This window comes from Phodopus roborovskii, unplaced genomic scaffold, assembly GCF_943737965.1.
Source record: "Phodopus roborovskii unplaced genomic scaffold, PHOROB, whole genome shotgun sequence".
NCBI classification, from domain to species: Eukaryota; Metazoa; Chordata; class Mammalia; order Rodentia; family Cricetidae; genus Phodopus; species Phodopus roborovskii.
In genome coordinates, this window is record NW_026126460.1 from 11,732,646 (window position 1) to 11,758,489 (window position 25,844).

General features: G+C 39.9%; 2 protein-coding genes across 5 annotated transcripts in view; one reads left to right on the forward strand and one right to left on the reverse strand.

Annotated features, from left to right (window-relative positions):
- Creb1 (cAMP responsive element binding protein 1) overlaps positions 1-5,607 on the forward strand; it is a 55,315-nt gene extending 49,708 nt beyond the window's left edge. For all 4 annotated transcript variants that reach the window (XM_051190349.1, XM_051190353.1, XM_051190351.1 and 1 more), the window contains one exon: positions 4,570-5,607. In XM_051190349.1, coding sequence (XP_051046306.1) covers positions 4,570-4,714 — 145 coding nt within the window. In that variant the 3' untranslated portion in view covers positions 4,715-5,607. The remainder of the gene's footprint in view (positions 1-4,569) is intronic.
- Positions 5,608-15,588: 9,981 nt separating this feature from the next.
- Positions 15,589-25,491, reverse strand: Mettl21a (methyltransferase 21A, HSPA lysine). The gene is made up of 3 exons (XM_051190355.1): positions 25,338-25,491; positions 24,147-24,258; positions 15,589-17,206 (listed from the first exon to the last, which is right to left on the reverse strand). Exons 1-3 carry the CDS (start codon positions 25,482-25,484, stop codon positions 16,809-16,811), a joined length of 657 nt encoding a protein of 218 aa, XP_051046312.1. The 5' UTR covers positions 25,485-25,491; the 3' UTR covers positions 15,589-16,808.
- Between the last annotated feature and the right edge of the window lie 353 nt (positions 25,492-25,844).

A 25,844-nucleotide genomic window follows, 5' to 3' on the forward strand; every position in this document is an offset into this window, starting at 1 on the left:
AAATATGTACCTTGTATACCTATTCTCTCTAGGACTTTGATTGTGAAGAGGCTTTGGCTTTTGTCCAAGGCCTTTTGTGGATCTAATGAGATGATCATATGGTTTTTGTCTTTCCATTTGTTTATATGATGGATTTCATTTATTGACTTACATATGTTGAACCATCCCTGCATCAGTGGGATTAAACCTACTTGATCATGGTAGATGATCTTTTTGATTTGTTCTTGGATTCAATTGCAAATATTTTATTGAGAATTTGTGCATCTATGGTCACAATGATAAGTAGGTCTATAATTCTCTTCTTTATTGAGCCTTTATGTGGTTTATATCCAGGGCACCCTATGGCCTTGTAAAACAAATTGGGCAATGTTCCCTTTTTTCTCTGTTTTGTGGAATAATTTGAAGGATTTTGGTGTTAACTCTTCTTTGAAAGTCTGAAAAAATTTTTTGCTAAACCATCTGGTTCTTGGCTTTTGGAGGAGGGCTGGGAGGCAGTTAATGACTGCTTCTATTTCACTAAGATTTATAGGTCCATTGAAATTACTTATCTGATCTTGACTTAACCTTAGTAAGTGAAACCCATACAGAAAATTACCCATTTCTTCTAACCTTTTCCAGTTTAGTAGAATAATGGTTTTTCAAGTATGTCTTAAACTAAAAATAAAATAAAAAACCTTTAGCTGGGCAATGGTAGATAAATGCCTTTAATCCCGGCAGTTGGGTAGCAGAAGCAGGTAAATCTTTGAATTTGAGGACAGCCTGGTGTTAACAGTAGTTTTTCCTTTCTGGTGTGTCTGGTCCCACTGCTGCGCCAGCCTCAAATAACACACAGAGACGCTGTATTTGATATAATGTTGTTATAGCCTGTTACTAGCATTTCTTATTGGCTATCTCTGTCTTAAATATTAACCCATTTCTATTAATCTAAGTATTTCCACGTGGTCTCCTCTTACTGGAGAGAGGGTCCGGTCCTCGTTCTCTCAAGTCTCTACATGCTGACACCTCCCTACTTCTTGCTCTTTCCTCCTTGTCTCCTAGTCCCACCTATCTTGCTTTCCTATTGGCCAACAGTACTTTATTCATTAACCAATAAGAGAAATATATTTACAGAATGACATCTCCCATCAGCCTGGTCTACAAAGCAAATTCCAACAAAGCCAGGGCTACCCAGAAAAACCCTATTTCTAAAAAATAAAGTGTGCCCTTATGATTCTCTGGATTTCCTTATGGCCTGTTATTATGTCCCACATTTCACTTTCAATTTTGTTAATTTGGATATTCTCTCTTTAATTAATTTGGATAAGGGTTTGTCAATCTTACTAATATTTCTCAATGAATCAAATCTTTGTTCCACTCTTTGTTTCTATTTTATTGATTTCAGCTCCAAGTTTGATTATTTCTTGCCCTTTACTCCTTTGGGGTGTGATTCCTTCTTTTGTTCTAGAGCTTTCATGTGTGCTGTCAAGTTACTAGTAGATCTCTGCAAAATCTCATTTATCTATCTATCTATCTATCTATCTATCTATCTATCTATTATGTAGATACTTAGTGCCCATATGTTTGGGTATGTTGTTTATTCATTTTCATTCAATTCTAGGTCTTTAATTTCTTAATTTCTATCTTGACTTTTTCATTCAGTAGTAGCTTCTTCGGTTTCCATGAGTATGTAAGCTTTCTGTTGTTTCTGCTGTTGTTACTTAGCTTTAATCCATGGTGATCTGATAAGATACAGGGTGTCATTTCAGTTTTCTTATATTGTTGAGACTGGCTTTGTGTCCAAGTATATGGTCAACTTTGGAGAACATTACATGAGGTGCTGAGAAGGTATATCCTTTTGTGTTTGGTTGAAATGTTCTGTAGTTATCTGTTTGGTCCATTTGTTTCATGATGTCAGTTAGCACCCACAATTCTCTTGTAGTTTTTGTCTGAATGATCTGTTTGTTGGGGATATGGATTATTGCAGTCTCCCACTATCCAGGTATGAGAGTCAGTGTGTTTCTTTTATGAACTTGGGTACCCTTGTGTGGTATATAGATATTGAGAATTACAATATGCTCTTGGTGGGTTTTTCCTTTGATGAGTGTATAATGTCCTTCCCTATTTCTTCTAATGAGTTTTGGTTTGAAGTCTTATTTATTTTGTCAGGTTCTAAAATGGCTATACCAGCTTGCTTCTTTAGGTCCATTTGCTAGGAGTTCCTTTTTCCATGCATTACCCTGAGTTGATATCAAGTTGTGTTTCTTGAATGCAGCAGGATGGATTCTGCTTTCTCATCCATTCTGTTGATCTGTCTTGTTCAAGTTCCTAAAGTTTTCATTTCTAGATTTCTCTCAGTTTGGGTTTTCTGGCCAGGTGGTGGTGGTGCTGCACTTGGGAGACAGAGGTAGATGGATCTCTGTAATTTCAAGGTTAGCCTGGTCTACAAAGTGAGTTCCAGGATGTCAGGACTGTACACAGAGAAACCCTGTCTCTGGGGGTGGGGTCGGAGGTGAATTTGGGTTTTCTTTCTTGAGTCTTATTTCCATTTTCAAGTTTTGAACTGTTGAATCTTCCCTTCCAATGTTTGTGTTGTCATAAACATCTTTAAGGGATTTATTTTTCTTTAAGGACCTCTATCATACTAAGAAAGGCTATTTTAAGGTCTTCTTTGTCTTGAGCTATGTTGCAGTACTCAGGGTCCTGCTGTAGCTCTAGTAGAGATATTGTCCTAGCTGTTGTTGTTTATATGCTGATATCTAGGCATCTATCTGCTTTGAGAGGAATGTAATTCTAGGTGCTGATATCCAGTCTTGTCTTTGTTGGGAGGGTATTTTATTCCTTGGTTTCTGTTGCCCTCTAGATCTTTAGGAGAATGTGGTTGCCATGTGTTCCCTATTAGGAAATTCTCATGGGATTCTGATAGGTGTGGTCACTGGGGTTTCTGGGTGAAATGTGTGTGTTAGTATTGGATTGTCTACGATGGGTCTGGGGATAAGGTGCCCAGAAAGGAGGAAAGCAGAGGGTGTTCCACCAGTATCTGCTTAGTCCCCTGGGAATGGGGCCAGAGAGTGAGGAGAGGCCACCAGAGGTAGTCTGCTACATAACTGTGGATGATACTGGGGGACTGGGACTTAGAGGAATGAAGGGAGAGATAAGGAGAAGTCTCCTGACTCTCTCATTCTGTCCTTTTCCCCCTGCATCCTCTGTTTGATCGTATCGCCTATTCTTTTTGCCCAGCTGTTGGCCAATCGACTTTTTTGAGCCAGGGAGAGTTGTAGTGAGGTAGTTCTGTGGCACTGACCACGCCCATTGGGGGTGGAGCCATGGGCGGAGTGACCTGTGGAAGGAGGTCGGAGGGGGCCAGGAAAGGCGCTCTCTTTCTGGCGTGACTCAGACAGGAGAGGATCGGGTTGAATTTCCTGGTGTTCATCTGTCTAGGTTGTAAGTTATTTCTCCCTGAATAAACATCTATTCGGCCTATTTGTTTATCCTGATCCTTATTTAACCGCGATATCTGGTGTCAGAAGTGGGATTACCTGGGTTTCGCCCAGGCGGCAGAAGCCCCAAATAATACACAGAGACTCTGTATTTGATATTATACTGTTGGCCAGGTACTGGTTTCTTATTGGCTAGCTTTGTCTTAAGTATTAACCCATTTCTGCTGATCTATGTATTTTCACATGGCCTTCTCTTACCCGGGAGGCGGCTGGCATCCAGATCTCTCCAGACTCTCCATCTTGACTCCTCCTTACTACTTCCTATTTCCTCCTTGTCTCTCCTATCTTCCTTTCCTATTGGCCAATGGTGTTTTATTATTAACCAGTATGAAAAACATATACAGAATAACATCTCCCATCAGAGAGTAATACATATTCATAGTATGCAGTTATTTCACAATAAGGGTATGGGGAGCCCCAATAGGTATTCCACTGCAGAGCTGGGGATGAGACTGGGGGTGTGGATTTGGAGGAGCAGAGAGGGGAAGATCTGCATGAGTGTACATGCTTCCCATCAACCTTCATTTTTGAGACAGAGTCTTAGGAGGTCAGCAATTGGCTAGGCTTTATGGCCATTCACTCCATGGCGTCTTCTGTCTTCTATCCCACCTCACTGTTGGCTTCTACCTGGGTGCTAGGGATATGAATCCAGTCCCAGTGCTAATGGTGCATTTGGCACTTTGCCTGCTGAGCTATAGCTCCAGCTCCCAAAAGCATCTATTAAATAATTGAAATAATTTTTTTACATTTCCGTGTATGAGTGTGAGTGTGTGTGTGTGTGTGTGTGTGTGTGTGTGTGTGTGTGTGTGTGTGTGTGTAAGCACATCTGTTTAAAAAAAAAAAAAAAAAAGTGGTTCTCACCTTCTACCATGTGGGATACAGGGTGAAACTCAGGTTGGCAATAAGGGTCATTCCATCATTCCACACATGCCATCTCACCAGGCAACCTCAATGTCATTTATTGAGTGTTTATTGTCTGTACAATAATGACCGTTTGTTCATTTCATCTGTTTTCTCTAGAAAACATTGTATTCTAAAAGTAGTGGAATGGAATTCATGAAATGATTTTGTGTGTGTGTGTTTTCATTTTTAGGGAAGCAGCAAGAGAATGTCGTAGAAAGAAGAAAGAATATGTGAAATGTTTAGAGAACAGAGTGGCAGTGCTTGAAAACCAAAACAAGACATTGATTGAGGAGCTAAAAGCACTTAAGGACCTTTACTGCCACAAATCAGATTAATTCGGGATTTAAATTTTCACCTGTTACGGTGGAAAATGGACTGGATTGGCTACAACCAGAAAGACAAAATAAACATTTATTTTCTAAACATTTCTTTTTTTCTATGCGCAAAACTGCCTGAAAGCAACTAGAGAATTTCATTCGTTTCTGCTTTTGCATTAAACTGTGAATGTTCCAACACCTGCTTCCACTCCTCCCCTCAAGAAATGTGCAGCACCAGGAACCATGAAGAGACTTCTGCTCTCCATCTCCCACCCTCAAGAAGTAATCATCTGTTTATTTGTAAATTGTTGGGAAATGAGGAAAATGAAATCTTGGCTTTGTTTGTTTTGTTTCGTTTCTTTTTAGTGATTTCAAGGTTTGTGCTGAGCTCCATGATTGCCTTAGGGACAGAATTACCCAGCCTCTCGAGCTGAAGTGATGTGTGGGCATGTGAGGAAAGTAAGTAAGATACAATGAAGAAGTGTTGATTCCCAAATTGATGTTTCTACAGTTTCATTGTGAATTATGTGACGCTAACTGTTCAAAGACATGCCCTCTAAAAAAGGGTTTTAGTTCAGTGTTGAAGAGTAGACTATGTATGTTCTTTTCTTCAGTACTAACTAAAAGTTGACCTTGGTTCTGACAAGCATTCTGTATTAACCACAGCTCTTATGTAGGTCAGTTGTTACTTCTGAATTCAGTTCTGTGTGTTCAGCAATTTGAATACATTAAAAGAAGTAACCAGCTGAAAACAAGCATGGTATTTGAGTTTTAGTTAAGTTAAAATCCAAGTACAAAGCTTATTTTGGTTAATATTAAATTTTAATGAACAGATGCTGGCCAGGAAGCCAACTCCTTGAGTTATATAACAAGGTTTTAATAAATAAAAGCTTTTGCCCTTGCCTTCAAAATCCTTATATTGTCACTCATTTACCTAAAAAGCTATTTCTGATTCACTGTTGCATTTATGTTGTGCCACCAACAGGAAAGTTTTCAAGATGTCTAAACAAACTTGATTTCTTTAGAGAAGTACAAAATTTACAACCATTTCTATATTTGAATAGTTTATCAGAAAATCTCTTACAATTTTTTTAAAATGAAAGAAGTTACAAGGATGTGATTCTCAAATGTGGTATTAAATGCACACAAGAAAAGCAGTTTTTTCAGACTTTGGAGTGTCTGCTGTGGTACAGCAATTAGCAAGACACTCTTTTCCTCCCATAAAAAGATGTACTGCTTTACCTATCCAGTAGCTAGCTATTCTATTGTTCCTAAAGTCCCTCCCTACTTAAATCCCGACTCAATGTCTGCATTTATGTGTGATGTTTCTGATAAGACTTAGTAATTAAGTCTGATAAAATCTAAAAGTTACTCTTTCGAAGACAAATATGAGGAAGGTGGAGGCTGTTGTATTAGATTACTTCATGTTTGAGAAAGAACATGGAGTCAGAGGTTGCTCTATATTTGCTCATGGGATATTAAGAAAGCTGGTTTTAATGTCAGCATATACATACGAGCATTAGATGTTTGGCCCATTTTTAAAAATAAATTTTTAGGTTACTATCTGTACATGTTATATCTTGTTTGTAACAAACCATTGTCTTTTTTCAAGGATGAACAGTTTGTGAAGGAGCATCATTCTAAGACTTGAGTGATGTAATCCTTATGTTTGGACAGTTCACCAGATTCTCAAGAAGGCTTTCAAACGACTATAAAGTTTGATGTCTGTCCTGCTGAGCTTAATGGGAAAGAGACAGCATAAAAACTGTCTGTGTACCATCATGTAGATGTATCATTTACTAAACTTGGTTAAACAGAGATGAAGCAAAACCACAATCTGTTGATGAGCTGGAATTACTTCACTTGAAGTCAAAAATGTCAGATTGAGCATTTTAAATGTCACAAGTGGAAAGTTGCCTAGTGTGTAGAAGTTGTAATCTCTAGGTGTTTGTCTTCAAAAGTTTAGGCTTTCTCCATACTTAGGAAATCAGTGGTCTCCTTAGTGCTTTGCAGGCCAAGGCAGCAGTCTCAGGCACTCTTACTAGCTGGATGGATTTGAATCCAGAGGCCTGGGGCCTTGTGCATGGAGCACGGCTGCACTGATTTGAAGCTGGCTACTTAATAAGGTGAGAAAGAAATATGTGGTGTTGCTAAATCTGACTTGAAGATTCAGTTTATACAGAAAGAAGCCTCTTTAATGCAAGCTGTTTTTTAAATATAAGAATTAGAAAAAAAAAAAACTTCATTTTTGAGCTACTTGGAGAATCTTTATTAAGAAAATAACATAATTTTTTAAAAACACTTATATCCAAGATTGTATGTGGCCACATTAACAGTAATGTTTTCCTCTTGATATTGGCCAAAAGGGAATGAAACTGTTGTCATAGGAATCTGTACATATGCTACTGATTTGCCTAGAAAATAGCAAGTTTGGTATTGCTCACTTTACATATATAGGGCCATGTGGCACTTTTATCTATAGGACAGATTAACTCTAATAAAAATGAAATGGGGAGGGGTTTATTTTTGATATATTACTCTTCTGAGTTTTCAAGCTTTGATAGTGTTTAACTGAAAAGTGGTTTAGAAAGGGCTAGATCCAATATGTTCATATTAAAAAACTGATATGAGACATAATTTTTCAGTTGTTTATCAAAAGCAAGTACCATATTAGCAACCATCATATTGTCATAGGTGCTGTGCTTGTTTAGATGTTATAGAATGGGTGGGGAAGTGGCATTTTGTAATATATGTGTACATATATACATACATACATACAGTATATCATCTAAACGCTCTGAGAGAGCTGTTACGTCAGGAATGCTGAATATTATAGCGTATTGAGGTCAGATGAAATCCCACACTTCTGCGCAGTCTCCGCATCTCTTTTGCTGGTTTCAGTGACTATTATTCCAGCACTCAGAACTGGTTTTTATCCTTTATTTTTTTGTCCTTTTTTTTTTTTTTTTTTTTTTTTTTTAGTTTTCTTTGGCTTGATGCTTTTGGGTGTTACCAGTCACTTGAAAACTCCTATCCCCCACAGCTTTTTGTTTTTGTTTTTCCTGCTTTGTTTCTGGCAGCTACAAAATTGGTAAGAACATTTTGACAATAGCTTTTCAAAGATTTTTATTTTATTTTTTGTTTTTAGAATCATATTAGGCAAAGACTTCTTGGTGTTTCATTTGAACAGGGATTTTGTCAGGAAATGTGTTTTGATGACAGGTCAGCAAGCAGTGCACAAAGCCAGGCAGGCAGGCTGTCCATCACAAGTCATCTGGCTGAAGTTTGTCTGTCTCTCAGGACTCCTCCCTCCTGTTTCTCACCATTTAAGGTGACATGGAATACAAAGATTGGGGCTTAGAAACAGTTATATAACCTGGGTGCTTTTAATTACTTGGAGTGACTTCAATCTAAATGTCTTCTTTCCTGTTGAAGAGGCGTTTATTCTCTGCCGACTCCAGTGAGCTAGTAACAAGTCCGTTTCTCTACCAATAGCTGCTTCATTTTCAGCCCCTTCCAGAGGCTTGGTTTTGCCTTTGTAACACTGAAAACTGGTGGCATATTATTTCCCGGGGCCCAATACAAAGGTTGTATATTTACTTGGGGTTGTATTTACATTAATTCTTTGTAAATGTTCAGTGTAACTTGCACTTTTTTTTTTTTTTTTTGTAATGGCCCAGTTTGGGTATGAGCAACTTGGGAAATTCCCATTAGTTAGTTCTCCACTGACTCTTCTGTCTTCCTCCTCTCTCCAAATCCTGACTCCTTAATGCAAGCTTTTCACAGCTAATCTAGAGCATGTTATAAAAGCTCAATATCTAGGGATTAGATTTGACTAGCCCAATTAATTAAAAAGTGAGCTGAGACTTTTTTCATCATGAGTAAATATTGAAAGAAAAAATAAATACCTGTAACTTTAAATTTCATCCTCACCCCAACATTAATTCTATATAGAGTATGCCAAAAATGTTTCCAAAATAGTGCAAACATTGTTAAAGCAGCTAACTTATTGTCATCACAGGAGACTATGTAATAATCATTGTTACTTAATTATTTTCATTTTAAATTAGGCTTTGTTAACTTCAAAGAAATGCTGCCTAAACTTGACTGGTTTCAGATGAGGAGGAAGTAAAGGATGCTTTGTTAGGCCTGTACAGGTGAATCACCATAGAATAAACTTGTTCACAGAGTTGTACAAAGCACAACTAGAATTTCTGTTGGGTGGCTCACGTGTGTCATGATTACTTTCAATGTTAATAATGTTGACTTTTAAGTTAACCGTCACTGTTATGTCGTAGGAACTGGTTTCCTTAACTTTCTAGAATCAATGGCCAAGAGAGGCATATAATCCTTGAGGGGTTGAACATATCATGAGGTTGAGTCAGTATGGAAGAATTTCAAACAAACAGGGTGCTGCGGTTCCTGCTGACTCATCTGCCCGTGGTATGCTTCCTCGTGAGTGAATGTAGTTTTAAGCCTTTGTATATGTCCTCAGGGGCAGACAAACTTTAACAAGGACCAGAAACATTTGAATGGAGGAATTATATTTCAGGTGTTTTAGCTTGAAATTTATTTTTTAAAAAAAGAAAAATTAAAAAAACAAATAAGAGCAAAGTTTGGGAAGCAAGTTAACAGTATAAGAACAAGTAGAGCAAATGCTGGCCAGTCCTCTTTCTGGTACTTGTGGGGGCAGGTCCCAGCTGGGTAAATGTTAAATTATTACCAGCAAGTAAAGGAAGATGAATAATCTATAGGAAGTATGTGAGAAAGGTCAAACAGTAGGAAACTCCTACTTCCCAGGCATGATTCACTACTTGCCCATAGAAGCACAGCATTTCTAAGCTTCTGTCTGAGGGGCGTCTCAGAGATAGAGTCAATCTGAGATGTGGAAAAAGAATAGTAGGGAAGAAAAGTCTCTGCAGATCATGATCTATGTTGGCCACATAAAATGATTTATTATATTTGGGAGGTTTTATTTTCTTATGTTTTTTAAAATTGAATTGGTAAATGCTTTATAGACGTATTTTTACCCAGGTGCCACTTCAATGTATATGTAATAAAATTATTTATATTAAAAGTAGGACATCTGTCAACATTTTTCTGTGCATGTAGATTTATTAGGATGGAGAAATGTGTTAGTTAGCAGGTTTTTTTTGTGTGTGTAAAACTGTCTTCAGCTCATCTGTGCACATCGGTTATAATGCCCCCAGCAGAAGGGATCATTTCCAACCTAGACATGCCACTTTTTTTGAAAAGATAAATAAATAAATAGCCAGGGAAGTCCTCAGACAGTGTTTGGCTTTTTGGGTTTTCCTTGAATACTGGAGTAGAGAATACCTCCCCTAGAACTGTCAGCACAAAACAGGGTATCCCGCTTCTAACTCTGATGTTTCTATTGGAGTTGAGTACTAATAACTATGAGGAGGGAAATACATTTCTAATAAAATTCCCTACAATCCAGAAACATCCCTGTTTAAATTTTTTTTACCTAAATCTTTTTGTGCTTTATGTGTAAAGAATAAAAGTACCAAGATAACATGCATTTTATTAACACTATGTACATACTGGCTGCTTTGTGTTCAGAATGGTAGCAGTTGCTTTGTATATTAAAGTGATCCTTGTGAATTTGTGAAATATTGTCATAAAGTGCTTTTCTTACTGTAATCTTTGTGGTATCAACTGTCATAATGCCCTTTTTACACAGACATTTATGTGCAGACACATAAACATGCTTTTAAAACTCTGTAAAGTCTCTTTTTTGGGCCGGGATAATCTCTCTCTTCCTGCCTCCCTCCCTCCATCCCTCTCTTTCCCCTCTTCCAGCTTGTAGATGTTTACCCTCATTCTCTTGAACTTGAGTTCATTAATTTTGTCAACTGAGCAAAGATTACATTGTATATTTCACAGGCTGTGATGCTTAGCAACAGTGGTAATTCTCAACACATCTAGAGTCAGTTTTATTGAACCTGTTTTTAGCACTTTATTTTGTTTTTTGGTTGGTTTTTTTTTTTTCCCCCCCCAGAAATGTTGAGCAGTGACCTAAAGATTTGCAAGTGTTGCTGTCCTGTCAACTAACTAATTAACTAATGGAGGCATGTACAGCAGCCTTCAGCTAGGAGATGTGTGTATTAAAGAACAATAACATAACTTCTCAGATCACCTTTATTCTGAATTAGTGAGTGTATAAATTGCAGTGGGAGACAGGTACAGTAGTATGCGTTTGTCAGGAACACAAGAGGCAGAATCAAAGGCTAGGTTGGGTTCTCTCTGGTAAGGTTCTGTGGGGAAGCAGGGAAGGGTATGAATAAGGAGTTCGGTTACCTGTAATATTCTGAGGTAACTTCTGGAAATTGTGAAAAAATTTAGTCCTAAACTGTATAGTATTTCCTGATCATCAAATGCAGTCTTGAAGCTTGAGTCACTTGGATTCATGTTTCTCCTTTCTACAAAACAACCACACCTACTGAATTACTGAGACTTCAAGAGTGAAAGGATGAAACATGGCATGGTGGTACACACCTTCAATCACAGCACTTGGGAGGCAGAGGCAAGCCTGATCTACACAGTAAATGCCAGGACAGTCAGAACTACATCATGAGACCCTTTCTTTAAACACACACACACACACACACACGTGAAAGGCCACTATTAATTTTATGAGGACAGGAGGTGTAAATGGACCTCTGGAAAAATTAGAATGCCTATCTTCATGATGGCTGTCACCTGACATTCATTTGAGGACACACTTGAGTGGCAGTCCTTTTTCTCAAATTCTAACACATTCCACCAAGAATATAATTGTAATAACTTTGTATAGTTTGTAACCCTTTCCTCTGCAATGAATTCTAGACTTTCACGTATTAAACTCAGTGCAAAGAACAGGTCCCAAAGAGAAATTTTAACTTCTCCAAAATTTTCATGTCATGAATACTGCCATTGTCAGGAAAGTACTGTCTTCCTCTATGACACCTTGCCCATTAGATACTACATTTTCTCCACATTTTAAGCAGTCATCGGATGAGGGGCTAACATCAAGTAAAAGGCAGGCTCATCTCCAGGAATATTATTTTTGCTTTTTCATTACGATACAAGTAGCAAAATTACATTGTAAACTGAAGCGCTTAGTGGTTGGTAGCAGTGAGTGCACTCACATACTTGTGCAATGGCCATTTCTGTGTAGTTCAGAAACATTTCCATCACCTAGATAAAATGCTACTCCCAATAAATGGTTAACTTCCACCTTTTCCTGCCTCTGGCAACCCATAATCTGCTTCCTCCTGCTTCCTAGGAATCTGCCAATTCTGAATATTTCAAATACTCACATAATGTGTATGACTTTTCATTAAACATTTCTGTGACACTGGAGTTGAACCCAGTGCTCTGTTCATACTAATCAAGTGCTCTATCACATCCTGTATCTTCATGTATATGGGTACCGAACCCTGAGTAGTCACTGTCATGCTAGGCCAGTAATTACTGCTGAGCTGCATCCCTTCACTTTTTCCATGTCTGACTCCACATCTTTGTTGGTTTTGGAAGAAAAACTAGAATGGCAGCACCACTTTCACACAAGGTTATGACAGGGGTAGACTTCCTAGTCTTAGTTTTCCCTTCAGCCCTCACAATTATTGTCCCATGTTGACAGTGTTTCTTTTCTGAAACCATCTCAGGAATTTTTAATGCTTTCCTGGTCATAACAAGAAGCATTTAGTTTTACAGCATTAAGAACCTTTGGGCTAAAGCAAACATAAACACTGAGTCGAAGTAGAATTCAGATGCAGAGGGAGAGGACAAGACCAGGTGGCAGAAACACATAGAGGCAGCTTACCTGAACAAGGAGGAGCTAACGGGCCACCAGACTGATAGCTGGGAAGCCAGCATGGGACTGACTCAGGCCCCCCTGAATATGGGTCTCAGCCAGAAGGACTGAGCAGTCTAAGGGACCTCAGACAGTGGAGCCAGGATGTATCCCTGGAGCACAAAAGGACTTTGTGAACACATCCCCCATGGAGGGATAACTGCCTTAATCTAGAGACAGGAGAGAAACCCTAGTCCCTACTTCACATGACCTGTCAGACCTACATGACCCCTACTGGATGACATTCCCCTACATATGGAATTGGGGTGGGGGGAAGGGAGGGTGGTTAGAGTGCATGTGAGAGGGCAGAGAAGGTAAAAGGCAGGGAAGGAGGGAGGTTGGGAGGGAGGGAGAGGGAACTGGGATCGACATGTAAAATAATAAATTTAAAAAAATGCTTTGACTCCAAAATTTAAGTTGAAGGACAAGTTACTGGGGAAAAGGATTTCTATTTTTGTTTCCACAGAAAATGAAAAAATGTGGATTCCTTCCAGACTAATGTGGTTTGATCAAGCCAGACCGCCTGAAACAGAGTACCAGGTGATCCTACATTCAAAACAGCTGGACAAAGCAGTCTTACAGACTACAGCCAGGATTTCTAAATCTTCTTCAAATTCCCCATGACAGCGCCCCTTACCAGCAGGAAGTAGTTTGGAAAGAACAACGCCCAAATTCCCAAATATTGTCTATAAATGTTTGTTTTCATTTAAATGGACTTGGTTATATAAAATAAAAAAAAAAATGACAAAAAAAAAAAAAAGAACCTTTGAGCTAACAATCCTTCAAATACTAAAACACAACTGAACACTGCCAAGGTTGCTCAGCTTGTGCAAGTGGGAGAACATGCTTCTAGCTTCTCACAACCCCTTACTCTTTAAAGAACTTGGGTGCTGTTTTCTATGGGGTGGTCATGGGCAGCAGGAAGGTTACAAAACAGAAACACTTGCCTTCTACCAACTCAAGTGCTGGATCCAGCACAACTTAACAATACTGCATACACTAGTGGGTTTTTGGATTTGGTTTGTTTGGGTTTTTAGTACTCGAAGTTTTGTTCTGTTAAAGAACTGGTAGGAAATGCTTCCAATAACGTAGAACAATTATCTGGGGTTATAGCAAAGTATGTAAGAGTGAGACAGGAGGGTCAGTTTAAGATAATCTTGGACTATATAATGAGACAAGGTCTCGAGGGACAAAGAAAAATAGCAGTTAAACAGCATTGGTTATTGGTAAATCTTATATACATTCCTGTAGCTTCATTATTGACAGCCTGTTTAAGTTTTTTGTTTGTTAGGTTTGGTTTGGTTTGGTTTGGTTTTTCGAGACAGGGTTCCTCTGTGTAGCTTTGGAGACTGTCCTGGAACTAGCTCTGTAGACTAGTCTTAGTCTGTAGGCTGGTCTTAAAGTCACAGAGATCCTCCTGCCTCTGCCTCCCGAGTGCTGGGATTAAAGGTGTGAGCCGCCAATGCCAGGCTCATGTTTGTTATTTTAATAGCCCAAGAATCTATTTCTTGGAGACACATTGGGGAAGGAGAGAGAAAAAGAAACAAATGAAATGATCTGTTTAGGTAAATCTTCTATAATGGACTTTTTTTTTTTCAATCAGTGCTATTAAGCTGCCTTTATGACCACCTAAAATTTAGTGGTATGCTATATTTCTAGTATAAATTGTGTTTGCTAAAAGAATATTGCAGGAAAGCTGGGAATGATGGCATATATCTGTTGGTTCTGTACAACATGGGAAGGCTGTCTAAAACAGTTATTATTCCATCCCAAAAACAAATCTAGCATTCAGGACTGGAGAGGAGCACTTGCTCTTTTAGAGTACCAAGCTCAATTCCAGCACCCATGAAGTTCACAATAACATGTAATGCCAGCTCCAGCCGATACCAGCTCCCTAGCTTCTGTACACACTAACATGCATATACCCGCACAAAGGCATACATAATTAAAATACCAATGTTTAAAATCTGGTATTTATTTGAATGAATTACAATTCTGATTTCTATGTAAAAAAATAAATTTCTGACAACTGCATTCCTCTACAGGTATTTTCTTCTGCCCACGGTTGTGCCCCTTTTAGCCAATGGCCAGACCACACTGAGTTGTAAAGGTGTGTGTGTTCCCCCATGGACTCTGACTTGGAAAAATATTTCAAACACCAAACCAATAAAAAAACTTAATTTCCACTTCTAATGACCAAATATTCTCATTCTCTCTATCCTCTCATCCTCTCCTCCTCTCCCCCCCCCCTCTCTCTCTCACACACACACACACATTCTATTTGTAGAACAAAGGGAGTGGGGTGGCAGTACTTTCAACCTTCTCCTTAGTTACTATTTTATGAAATCACACCAAGAAGCCTACTAACAGCAGCATTGGGTTTTTCCTTGCAATGTTGGTGATGCTATCAGAGTCAGTAAGCTATGTATGTTCCTGTTTCATATCATTTATCAGAACTGTTGAAACAGGACAACACCGAGAGCTCATAGCTTTTAGCCTACCTTTACTAAAGTAAATCTTTAACTTGACTACACCTAAAAATTAACTAAAACCCAAGGGACTGGGTATACCTGTGAGGGATTTTTCTTAAATCGTTTGAAGTGGGAAGACTCACCCTAAATACAGATGTTCTGAGAGAAAGATTCATCTAATCTGGTGCCAGCCTATATAAAGGACATAGAAGGAGGAAATACTCTTTCTGCCTTTTCCCCCTCTCCCTCAGCCCCCCCCCCCATTCTGTTCATCTAGAGAGGATCCTGACTAATACAATTACCATTTTAAATAGATACAGAAATCAACAATGTCAGGTACTTTCATATCCAAAATATTTATCAAAAGAAAATGAGGCCTTGAATGGTCTATACAACAAATTCAACAAATTTCTATTACCAAATGCCATTGTGAGCTCATAATATCCCATGGCCTAAACTGCTTGAGTTTTTAGTTAAGCTTTAATGCAAAAGCAAAGCTTATAGCCAGGCAGTGGTGGCTCATGCCTTTACTCCCAGCACATGGAAGACAGAGGCAAGTGGATCTCTGTAAGTTCGAAGCCAGCCTGGTCTACAGAGCTAGTTCTAGAACAGCTAGGGTTGTTACACAGAGAAACCTGGTCTATAAAGCCAAATAATAGTAATAATAATAAAAGCTTGTATTGATAACTTTATTCATAAAGTCTACACAGAGAAAACTCAAAAGCCAACAATTCCTGCTAGGGATGTATTAACTTGGGGTTGGTATTGCCCACTGTGGGCACAACCCTGGGTTTGATCCCTAGCACCACAAAACATTAGTGACCTCTAAATGGAATTTACCCAATCACTTGGTTATATGCTTTTTACTAGATACTAGGGAAGGAAAATGAGAAAGGCCTCCCAGCAGCTTGCAGCCCACCAGGGATCCTGAGATCCAAGGAGTGATTATAGGTACAATTAAGGGTTTGTACCTTGGGAGCTAAGCTTTATGAAGAAATTAAAGTTAACTTTAAAAAACTAACATATTAAAAGGCAGGGAAAAAAGCCACCCAAGAAACAAATACAGCAACAGTGAGAAACAGCAAAGCTGAAACAAAGCATCATCGTGGAAGAAAATTTCAGCCCAGCCCATAATTATATGTAATTTTAAATGTAAAAATGTATTTTTCTTTATTCCTTTGCTTATATACCCCCTGAAATCTGGTAAAAGGGTGTCATATGAGAACCAGAAATCTCATCCTCATCTCAAGGAGCCAGGTGTTGTGACACACAGGTGTAATCTCAGCACTCAGAGGTAGAGGCAGGAGAATCACTGCAAGTTGAGGTCAGCCTGGTCTACAGAGTAAGGCCTTATCTCACAAAAAAATTAACAGACTTCAAGACAGCACAAACATTTCAGGGATATATGCAGTAAACCCCATTTACACCCAGCAGACAAGAAAACTGAGACAAACATACAGCCCAGAATGTATGGCTGAATCTCACCAGTTTAAAAACACCTCTACACCATTCTTTTCAGATTGTCAGTGCAAACTGCTTACCAAGTAGGCACAATGGCTAAGGAAAGAACACCAGCCACACCTCACATGTACATTTACTGCTCAGCAGTGAGCCAGTCATGACAGCAATGGCTCAAGGTATGAATTTGTCTTCAATGAGCACAAGTGCTCTGTTCCTTGAGCAGCTCTGGCTGGACCGACTTGCAGTCTGCCATCACATTAACATGGAAATTCTGGTGGCAAGACCTTAATTGACACATTCCATTCTTAGAAAACAATGTCCACTATAAGTCCTCCCTCTGGTCTCTCTTTTGTGCTTTGTAAATATGTACATCCTTCTCAGGATCATAGTGGACCTTACTCACAGTAAACTGCCTCTCCAGCATCATTAAGAAGTTATTGTCCCGTTCATAGCGAATTCTGCAAGCTAAAAGAATCACAGAGCGGCTGCTACAGAGATGTCCCAGTGTTTGAAGAAGATCTGTGAAGGTATCTTCTAAGTAAATGATATCAGCACCAAGTATGAGATCAAATTCTCCAGGCGAAAAACTTTCCAAATTTTGTCCCCAAGTCAGCTCCTTAACAACAACTTTGGGTTGGATATGGGGAGGTAGGTTGGCTTCAACATTTGACTTAAGAAACTCTAATGCTACTTGTCGATCCGTGATAGTCACATGAGCACCTACAATATGGGACAAACAGAAAGTAAGATGAACATCATATAACTGTAGTGGACAGATCTATCCCAGATGTTATGCAGAATACCATGACCTTCCACAGAGAGATAACCAAACCAGAACTAGATTCCTTTTATGCTGTGTAAATAAAAGTAAACTTTCAGCTTGCTTCTGTGGTGCACCTACTGCTTGCCAAAGTGATTCTAGTAAATTGTGGAGTCACAGAGTGACACAAGGTGATGCTCCTCAATTCTCCCAAGAGAGCTGGCCCAACTTTTGTGAGGATTCACCATTCAATTTGACTCAGTTAGGTCATAACCTTCACATCAGTAGGGCTCAGTAAAATGAAATTCAAGAATGAAAAATTGAGAATTTGATTACTATCAAGATGAGAAGATACAAAGGGACATTGTATCTGCTTTAAAGGGACTAACAATAAAATGGAGTTGTCACAAGAGAGAACTCAGCTACTGAGAACATCCAGACTACCTTTTCATGCTACCTTGAAGCAGCTAGGCTGTTTATGTGATACAAACCTAACTACTGAAAAACTGTCCTCTCAATTAGTGTATAGACTTAGTGTGTACTGGGTAACATGTTAAAGGGTAGTTCATGTGCTCCAAGTGCTATTCCACATACAAATGAGGACATCAATGGCACAGTATTTTATTCATCTGCCTTTATGGTTTACTGACGGTGAACTCGAAGATCTATTTATGTTTTTGAAACCAACTGGGTAAGAGAAAACTGAACCTGAGCCAACCATATTTGCTTAGTCTTACTACAACTCATCTATAAAGTATAATCATGTCTAGTTTTGACATCAGAAAGCTTTAAATTTAAAGTTGTTTTATTCCTTCATAATAGTATCTTTGTATTTGTTTTTTCTAATCTTCCAAAGGATCCCAGCACCTTTCCAGTGGCAGCTTACATCAGGTGTTTCTTATCTTAATAAGACACTAAGGTAGTATGTAATTAAATATGAGGTTTGCAGTTCTAGATGGTGATACCGATAAAAACTGCTCAAGTTGTCTGGGTCTTCAAGCCTGGACCTACCACTGCAATGATTCACTGACAGACTATGTTGCCCAATAAGCAGAAATCAATGACTGGTCTCTGAGAATGAAAAATACAGCAGCCTTCCTGGTTTGAATTAGTATTTTTATTTGTGTATTTCTTGGCAGGAAACAAAGCACTTGACTGGCAATACCAGAGTGATCTACTCATTCAGGCAGGATTCACCTTGGTCCTTACTCTGAGCACTCCTCTAGTGTCTATCTTGGGGGTCTCTACCTACTAGATACTACTAACTTACCAGGTATTCCAGAGCTGATACAAGATCTTAATGTCAACCGAACATTACCCTGAACATCTATCTACCAATATCTAAGGGACTACTGCCAGCCAGGGAGCCCCAGCATAGTGCCCACCACAGCCACACTTAGCTAAGCCAGCACAGGCCTGGTAGGAAAACCTGCATTTTACCTAGGTTGGTTACAGCCTGGTGAAGAAGATAAGGTGAGGAAGGGAATGACGTTGGACCAAACAAGAAGACATAAAATGGCTTCCTGTAAGATATATACTACAAGTAGAAAAGCAAGTTAATATTATCCATAAGTGACAATGGAAATGGACCTAACAGACACACAGTGAGCTGTCACTCAGGAATGGAAAAACAGTGTGTAAGCTGTTGTCATCACTTTTAGTGTTTGTATTGTTCTTTTGGTTGGTTGGTTGGTTGGTTTTGGCTTTTTTGAGGCACAGTTTCTCTGTGTAGCCCTGACTGCCCTGGAACTTACTCTAGACCAAACTGGCCTTGAACTCAGAGATCTACATCTCTCTGTCTCCCCAAGTCCTGGGATCAAAGGTGTGCACCACCACTGCCTGGCATAGTTTTTGTTTTATTAAATACTGCTTTACTTTTGATAAACATTCAAACATAACCCATGTGCTAGAAACACAAAGCTGAGCAAGAAAATCCTTACCTGGAACAAAGTCTCATGAGTGAAAAAAAGCTAAGAATAACCGTGATGCCGTGGGAGGCAGAGCAGCAGGAATGTGCTGTGCACCAGGACTCACACAGTCAGAAAGAAATTCCTCAAGAGAGGGAGAGGCCAAGGCAAGGGAAACCTGAACTTACTCATCAGATAAGGCCATGAGCTGGGGAAGGAGAAAAGGCCAGCAGGCGTGAGCAGTGTGGGTCCTGGGAACTTCTCAAAGCATGAAAGAAGCTGATAAACTGTACAGGATGAGACTACAAAGCCCTGCCAATAAGCCAGGGACGTGGTCTGCAGCAACAGAAAGGCACCGGATGTCTAAACACACACCACACCATCAATTAATTGCACATTTTAGATAGGTATCTGGCAGCCACTCCAGGAAATGAGTCTGAGAAAGCAGAGGCCAGGTGGGAGGAAGCTACAGTCATGCAGGGGACAGATGGGGAGGGCTCCAGTCAACATTGGAGAAACAGTTGTGACACAGGGTTCAGGGCTGTTGAATTTGAAACTATAACCCATTAAGTAACTCTGTGGTCCCATCCATTATATCACATGAAGAGAATATAAGTCCACCATGGCCACTTGTCATGCAGGCTGTTGTAAGAATGACACTAACCTTATAGTCTCTCCCTCAACTCTGATGATAATAGGACAATGGTATGAATGCAGAACAAAGGAGGGAAGGGAAGAAGTGCTGGGTAGGGAGCCGCCAGGGGTGAGGCTAGTGTTCAGGGATGCAGGTCCAAGACTTACAGAATTCTAATAGAATGGCAGCAAGTCAGCTTCTTCCTGAGCACTGTACTTTAGGACAGGGGTCTCCCTGTCATCAAATCACACTGATTTTTTAAAATGCAGATTCTCTAACCCAACCCAACTTACAGAATCCTATCTTCAAAATGGGATTAGTTTTCCCCTAGGTATAAGTAGTCCCCAAGTAGTATAAAGATCCAGGGGGTTTTCAAACTAAAACCCTGTTTGAAAGTCAGAACTAGATTCAAAGTCTTGCCATAATCCATAGCTTTGCAACCTTGAGCAAGTTATTTGCTCAATTAACTTTTGCCAACACTTGAGGAAAACTCATGATCAAGTCTATTTACAATACAGGTCACTCTGATAATGACCCCGGGAATATACAGCCCAACCACACACAGGAATTGCTCCTCTTACTGAGGAAGCCTCACACCCAGTACTAACATTCTGCATAGCACTGTCTACTTTTTACACAATGTGTCTTTACCTAGTCCTTCCCTCTGGACTAAGAATGTAAGTAAGCTTCTCAAGATGCTGACCTGTCTGCCTGGTCAGCATGAGCTACCCACACTGAGCTAGCAGGCACTTGGTAAGTAATCCCTGAATTCAGGGATAAATGGCTGAGTGCCAAAACATCAACTTGGAAGAGACCAACCAATCCCTTGTCAAATGTTTCAAAATCACTACATGTTTTAGTCCTGTTTCTATTTTTGAAACTTTTTCTTACTCTGTTTTTTAGCATCAAAATGTCTCCAATCTAATACTTTCTCTCTCTCTCTTTTTTTTTTTTTTTTTTTCCTTTTTTCACTTAAATTTGAAACAAGGTTGTTTTACATGGCATTCCCAGTTCCCTCACCCTCCCATCCTCCCCTATCACCCCCACCAAGTCCCAGCCCATCCCCTTTCTGCTTTTCAGGGAGGGTGAGGCCTTCCATGGGGAGTCTTCAAAGTCTGTCATATCATTTGGAGGAGAGTCTAGGCCCTCTTCCATGTGTCTAGGCTGAGAGAGTGTCCCTCTATGTGGGATGGGCTCCCAAAGTCCATTCAGATACTAGGAATAAATACTGATCCACTATCAGAGGCCCCATAGACTGCCCAGTCCTCCTAACACCCACATTCAAGGGGTCTGAGTCAGTATGTACTGGTTTTCCAGCTTTCAGACTGGAGTGCATGAGCTCCCCTTTGTTCATGTCAGCTGATTCTGTGGGTTTCTCCAGTCTGATCTTGACCCCTTTACTCATCACTCCTCCCTCTCTGTAACTAGATTCCAGGAGTTCAGCTAGTTATTTTGCTGTGAGTGTCTGCTTCTGTTTCCATCAGCTACTAGATGAAGGCTCTAGGATGGCATATAAGGTAGTCATCAATCTCATTATCATGGAAGGGCATTAAAGGTATCCTCTCCACTATTGCTTAGATTGTTAGTAAGGGCCATCCTTGTAGATCACTGGGCATTTCTCTAGTGCCAGATTTCTCCTTAAATCTATAATGGCCCCCTCTATTATGGTATCTCTTTTCTTGTTCTCCAATAGAAGAAGAATCTAATACTTTCTAATGAGTATGAAAATCACAACACAGGAACACAAATGCTTATGACAGGCATATGAAACACACACTCGTACAGACACACACAGGCAAATAAAACCTTAATGACAACTGTGATTATGTAAAATACAGATGGGGAAAAGAATATGTCAAAATGCAATAGGAATTTTGCTGCAATGATAATTATTCTTGTAATAGAGTTGCATCAGTCTTACTATTTTTCATAATTTCCAAAAAGTCATTAATTGCTGGGCATTGGTGGCACATACCTTTAATCCCAGCACTCGGGAGGCAGATAGGCCTTGTGAGTTCAAGGCCAGAGTCATTAACCTAGTTGGTTCATGTTTTGTTTGTTTTTTGTTTTTTAAGTTTTAAACTATTGTATGCATGTGTGAGTGCAAGTGCCCAGAGACTAGATGAGGGGTCTGGACTCCCTGGAGCAGCAGTTACAGTCAATTGTGAAATAGCTGATGTGGGTGCTGGGAACCAAACCCGGGCCCTGTGCATGAGCTGCAGGTCATCACAACATGCTTTTCACTGCCTAGCCATCTCTCTAGCCCCTGGTTCCTTCAAGACTTATTCCCACACTACCCAGGTATCCCTGTACCTGAGTGGCTGTTCAAGGGTCAAGGACACAGAATGAGTTATGGTTTCATTTCTCAAGAGTCACAATCTAAGATACAGATTCATGAAGCAATTGCTATCCTTCATTCTGAAATAAGTATTTGAAGAACCTTATCCTGACTTCTTCAATCCTATAGAGCTAGATTTCTCATTAGAAAAAGAAGCACCAAAAATAGCCACACACACACACCCCGTCCACAGCACACCTTCTGTCAGCTCAGAGATCATCTATAAAACTATGTATAAATGGTAACTTGTTATGAGTAGGATTTTCCCCCAGCAGCCAGTCTGGTCCCACTGCCGTGCCAGCCCCAAATAACACACAGAGACACTATATTAGATATAATTCTGTTGGCCAGTTACTGGTTTCTTATCGGCTAGCTCTGTCTTAATTATTAACCCATTTCTATTAATCTAAGTATTTCCACGTGGTCTTATCTTACCAGAGAGAGGGGCTGGTGTTCTGCTCTCTTTCCTTCATCTTGATTCTCCTCTTTACTACTTCTTCTCTCCTCCTAGTCTCCTAGTCCCACCTATCTTGCTTTCCTATTGGCCAATAGTGCTTTATTCATTAACCAATAAGAGAAACATATTTATAGACTGACATCTCCATCAGTAACTAGCCCATCTTGAGCCTCACTGTGGAACAAATACTGTCACTATACCCATTTTACAGACAGAAGTCATTGTTAGAGATTAAATACTGAGCCCAAGATCAAAGAGCTGGAAGAAGCAAAGTGTCTAAATTAAATCAACTACAACTACATAGGTATGCACTAACATACCTATACCAGCCAAAAAAAATTTTGCCTGTGTTTTTAGTATAAAATGTGGTGTGGAGGGGGGTTAGCATACAAAGAACCTTAATTTGAGCTGCTATGTCTGACAAGATTGCTTCTTGAGTCTCAGATCTCTGCTGATAAGGACACTTAAAATGGCTTAATATCTCAAAATAACAGTTTTAGCTGAGAAACAAAAATTAAAAATAATATATAACATACATGGTAATGTTGTAAGGATCATCTGAGGATGGCACCAACAAGAATCTCACCAATGACTTATGATGTTTTCAGATATTTTGATTTCACTGTGACACTTCAGACTGTCAACAAAGTTTCCTTGAATCAGGGACACAGCCCGAGACCAGCTGACCAGAATTAGCCATAGAGAAGCTAGAAATTTGGACAGAGAAGACACACAGGAAGGAATGGGCAGGGACTAGAATTTGGGCCTCCTTTTGGTTCTGGGACAAGTGAAGAGACTCATCTCCTTCAGGGTCTCTGGCCAAAATGCAAGGTCAGCTGGCTGCTTCTCAGCTTCTCTAATCTAGCAGGTCTTCATCCCCACATCCAACTTTTGAATCTTTGTTGGTAAGATTTAATTTAAACCTATATGACAACAGCCACAGCAGAGCGGGGTGTGGGACCAAAAGCTCCATCAGGCCACAGTGGGGTGCTGACTTGGGGAGTGGCCAAGCACAGTGGCGCATCATACCAGTTGCCAGTAATCCCATAATCCCAGCTACTCAGAAGGTTTATGAGTTCAAGGCCAGCCTGGACAGCATTGTAAGACACTATCTCCAGAAAGAAAAACAAAAAAATAATGCCCATATCAGATGAAGATTGACAGATAGGTTGGCATTAACTAAAAATTACAGAGCATTAACATAATTTCTTAAATTAAGATGTCAGTGTACACTTGAAGGACCGTCCTCCCCAGGAGGGATTAAGTCTAGTAGTCTATAGTCTTAGCACTTTAAGTCAAAGAAACTGTACACAGAAACTGTCCAATTCTACTGTCTGCATCATAAAATCAAAGAGAGCAAGGTGATCTCTCAACAGAAGTATGAATAAGAAGAGGATGAGAGAAAGAGAAGAAATTATTGAGAGCACCAGCCAGTGGCCCACAACTCCTAAGCATGGGAGAAAGAAGTCAGCTCAGTAATTGGGATCCCAAGCACAAGGAAACGGCAAGTGTACCTCTCAATGAGTACTGCTCACTATGGAGTGAGTCAGCCCATTGCACTCACCCAGAAGGGCAGCCACTATGCCCACAAGCCCTGTGCCAGCACCCAGTTCCACAGCAGAGCAGCCCCTGAGCTCCACAGCACCCATCTCCAGATATGTGGAAAGGACGATGGCCTGAGTCAGAACACAACATGATTATGATTAAGGTCAGCAAGTATTTGAAGAGCTGTATGGCTTCAACATGCCAAATGCTGGCAGGAAGAAACAATGACCCAACATCCATATTCTCTCTCTCCCCTCCCCTCTCCCTTCTCCTCTCTCTTTTCTCCTTCCGTCTCTACCTGCGAAGTATAACTCCCTAACACAGGACCTTACCTGCTGCTGTAAGGTAATCTATTAGAGTAAGCACAGGCACGGTGTGCACAAAGCTCCTTAAGTATGGTACATGCCAGACAGGGGCAGCTACATCTAAAAAGCTCAATGTTTTACTGTGTCACAGCATATTTCATGAAGTTTACAAAACTATTCTGGAAGAAGTGATTTGGACGATCTTTGATTTTCTTCAAGGCAATGTCCAGGTCCTGAACCAAACTAGAAAGAAGCATTACAGTGCCCACCCTCTCTAGGCCCTGTTGCTGAATCACTGCATGACAAAGACCCCAGTCATGTTCTGTGAATCAGAAGGTAGGTTTTCACCAAATTTTAGAATTCCACATGTTCAATGAGCATTTGCTTACAATCCCATAATTTTTACTTTTGTTTTTTTCACAGCTATATACTAAGAGTATAACCAAAGTGTCTTCATGCAAATCGTTTATTTAGCAGCTGAAGACAGAGCTATCAGAAGCAGAAAAGCAAGAATGTTTTCAAACTATAGAAAACTTAAGACATGATGTTAAGTCCGGCCTCTTTCTCCACACATTCTTAGTGTGGTATTTCAGAAACTAACCTAATGAGTGACCAGGACAAGTAGGCTTCTGTTTTCCTTCTAGTTTTCTGGTACTCACGGGGCAATCACTTGTCGGTCATTTCACCATGTAAGGGGGACTCCCGGAACGAAGAAAACTTTGTAAACTGGGGTAGTAGTGGGTACACTGCCATGAATGTACTGAACAACCCAGGGCTTTTGCATACTTTACATTGGAGGAGAGCATATGTGAATTATATCTCAAGAAAGCAATCAATTTCCTTTTTAAAATTATAGTCTAGTCAAGACTGTGGGTATTTTCAGAGGTCCTCCTGAGTTGACTTACCGCGTCCCAAACCACTGCTGCGACTCCCAGTTGCCTCCAGTCCTGATGGATCTGGATGATGTGGTTTGCAAAAGAGAAGGTGGCAAGAGGCTTATGGAATTTCTGGAGCCCTATCGTCATACTTTCCTCATAGGGTACCAGGGCCATTTCTTCTGAGTCTAACTCTTTGCTGAAACCTGTCATGCAAAAAAGAATCCTGGGTGACATCGAATCTTAACTTCAGAAAGCTATCTACAAGTTCAAATAAGAAACAGGTTGAGATTCACGTAATTCCTTCAACAACTTTTCCTCCGAGTCTTATGGGAAGTGAAATTTGGTTCTGAGTTCGTGTCTACTGATACCGCTGGGGGAAAATACCTAGACTCGCCAAGTCCGTGAGGGCCATCCTATACTCTCCTCCTAATGGTTCACGAAGTGACAAAGACAACCCTGGGCACCTGACCTGTCACGACAAGACAGTACAGTAGTTTCCGGCTCCCACGTGTTTGCTTTTTTTGTTTGTTTGTT

Excerpts from the sequence above, each read along its gene's own strand:
- Mettl21a (XM_051190355.1), bottom strand. The coding sequence starts at position 25,484 with ATGGCCCTGGTACCCTATGAGGAAAGTATGACGATAGGGCTCCAGAAA. Across the intron at positions 24,259-25,337 it reads CAGCAGTGGTTTGGGACGCG|GCCATCGTCCTTTCCACATA; the intron begins GTAAGTCAACTC and ends GTTCTGACTCAG. Across the intron at positions 17,207-24,146 it reads CATAGTGGCTGCCCTTCTGG|GTGCTCATGTGACTATCACG; the intron begins GTGAGTGCAATG and ends CCCATATTGTAG.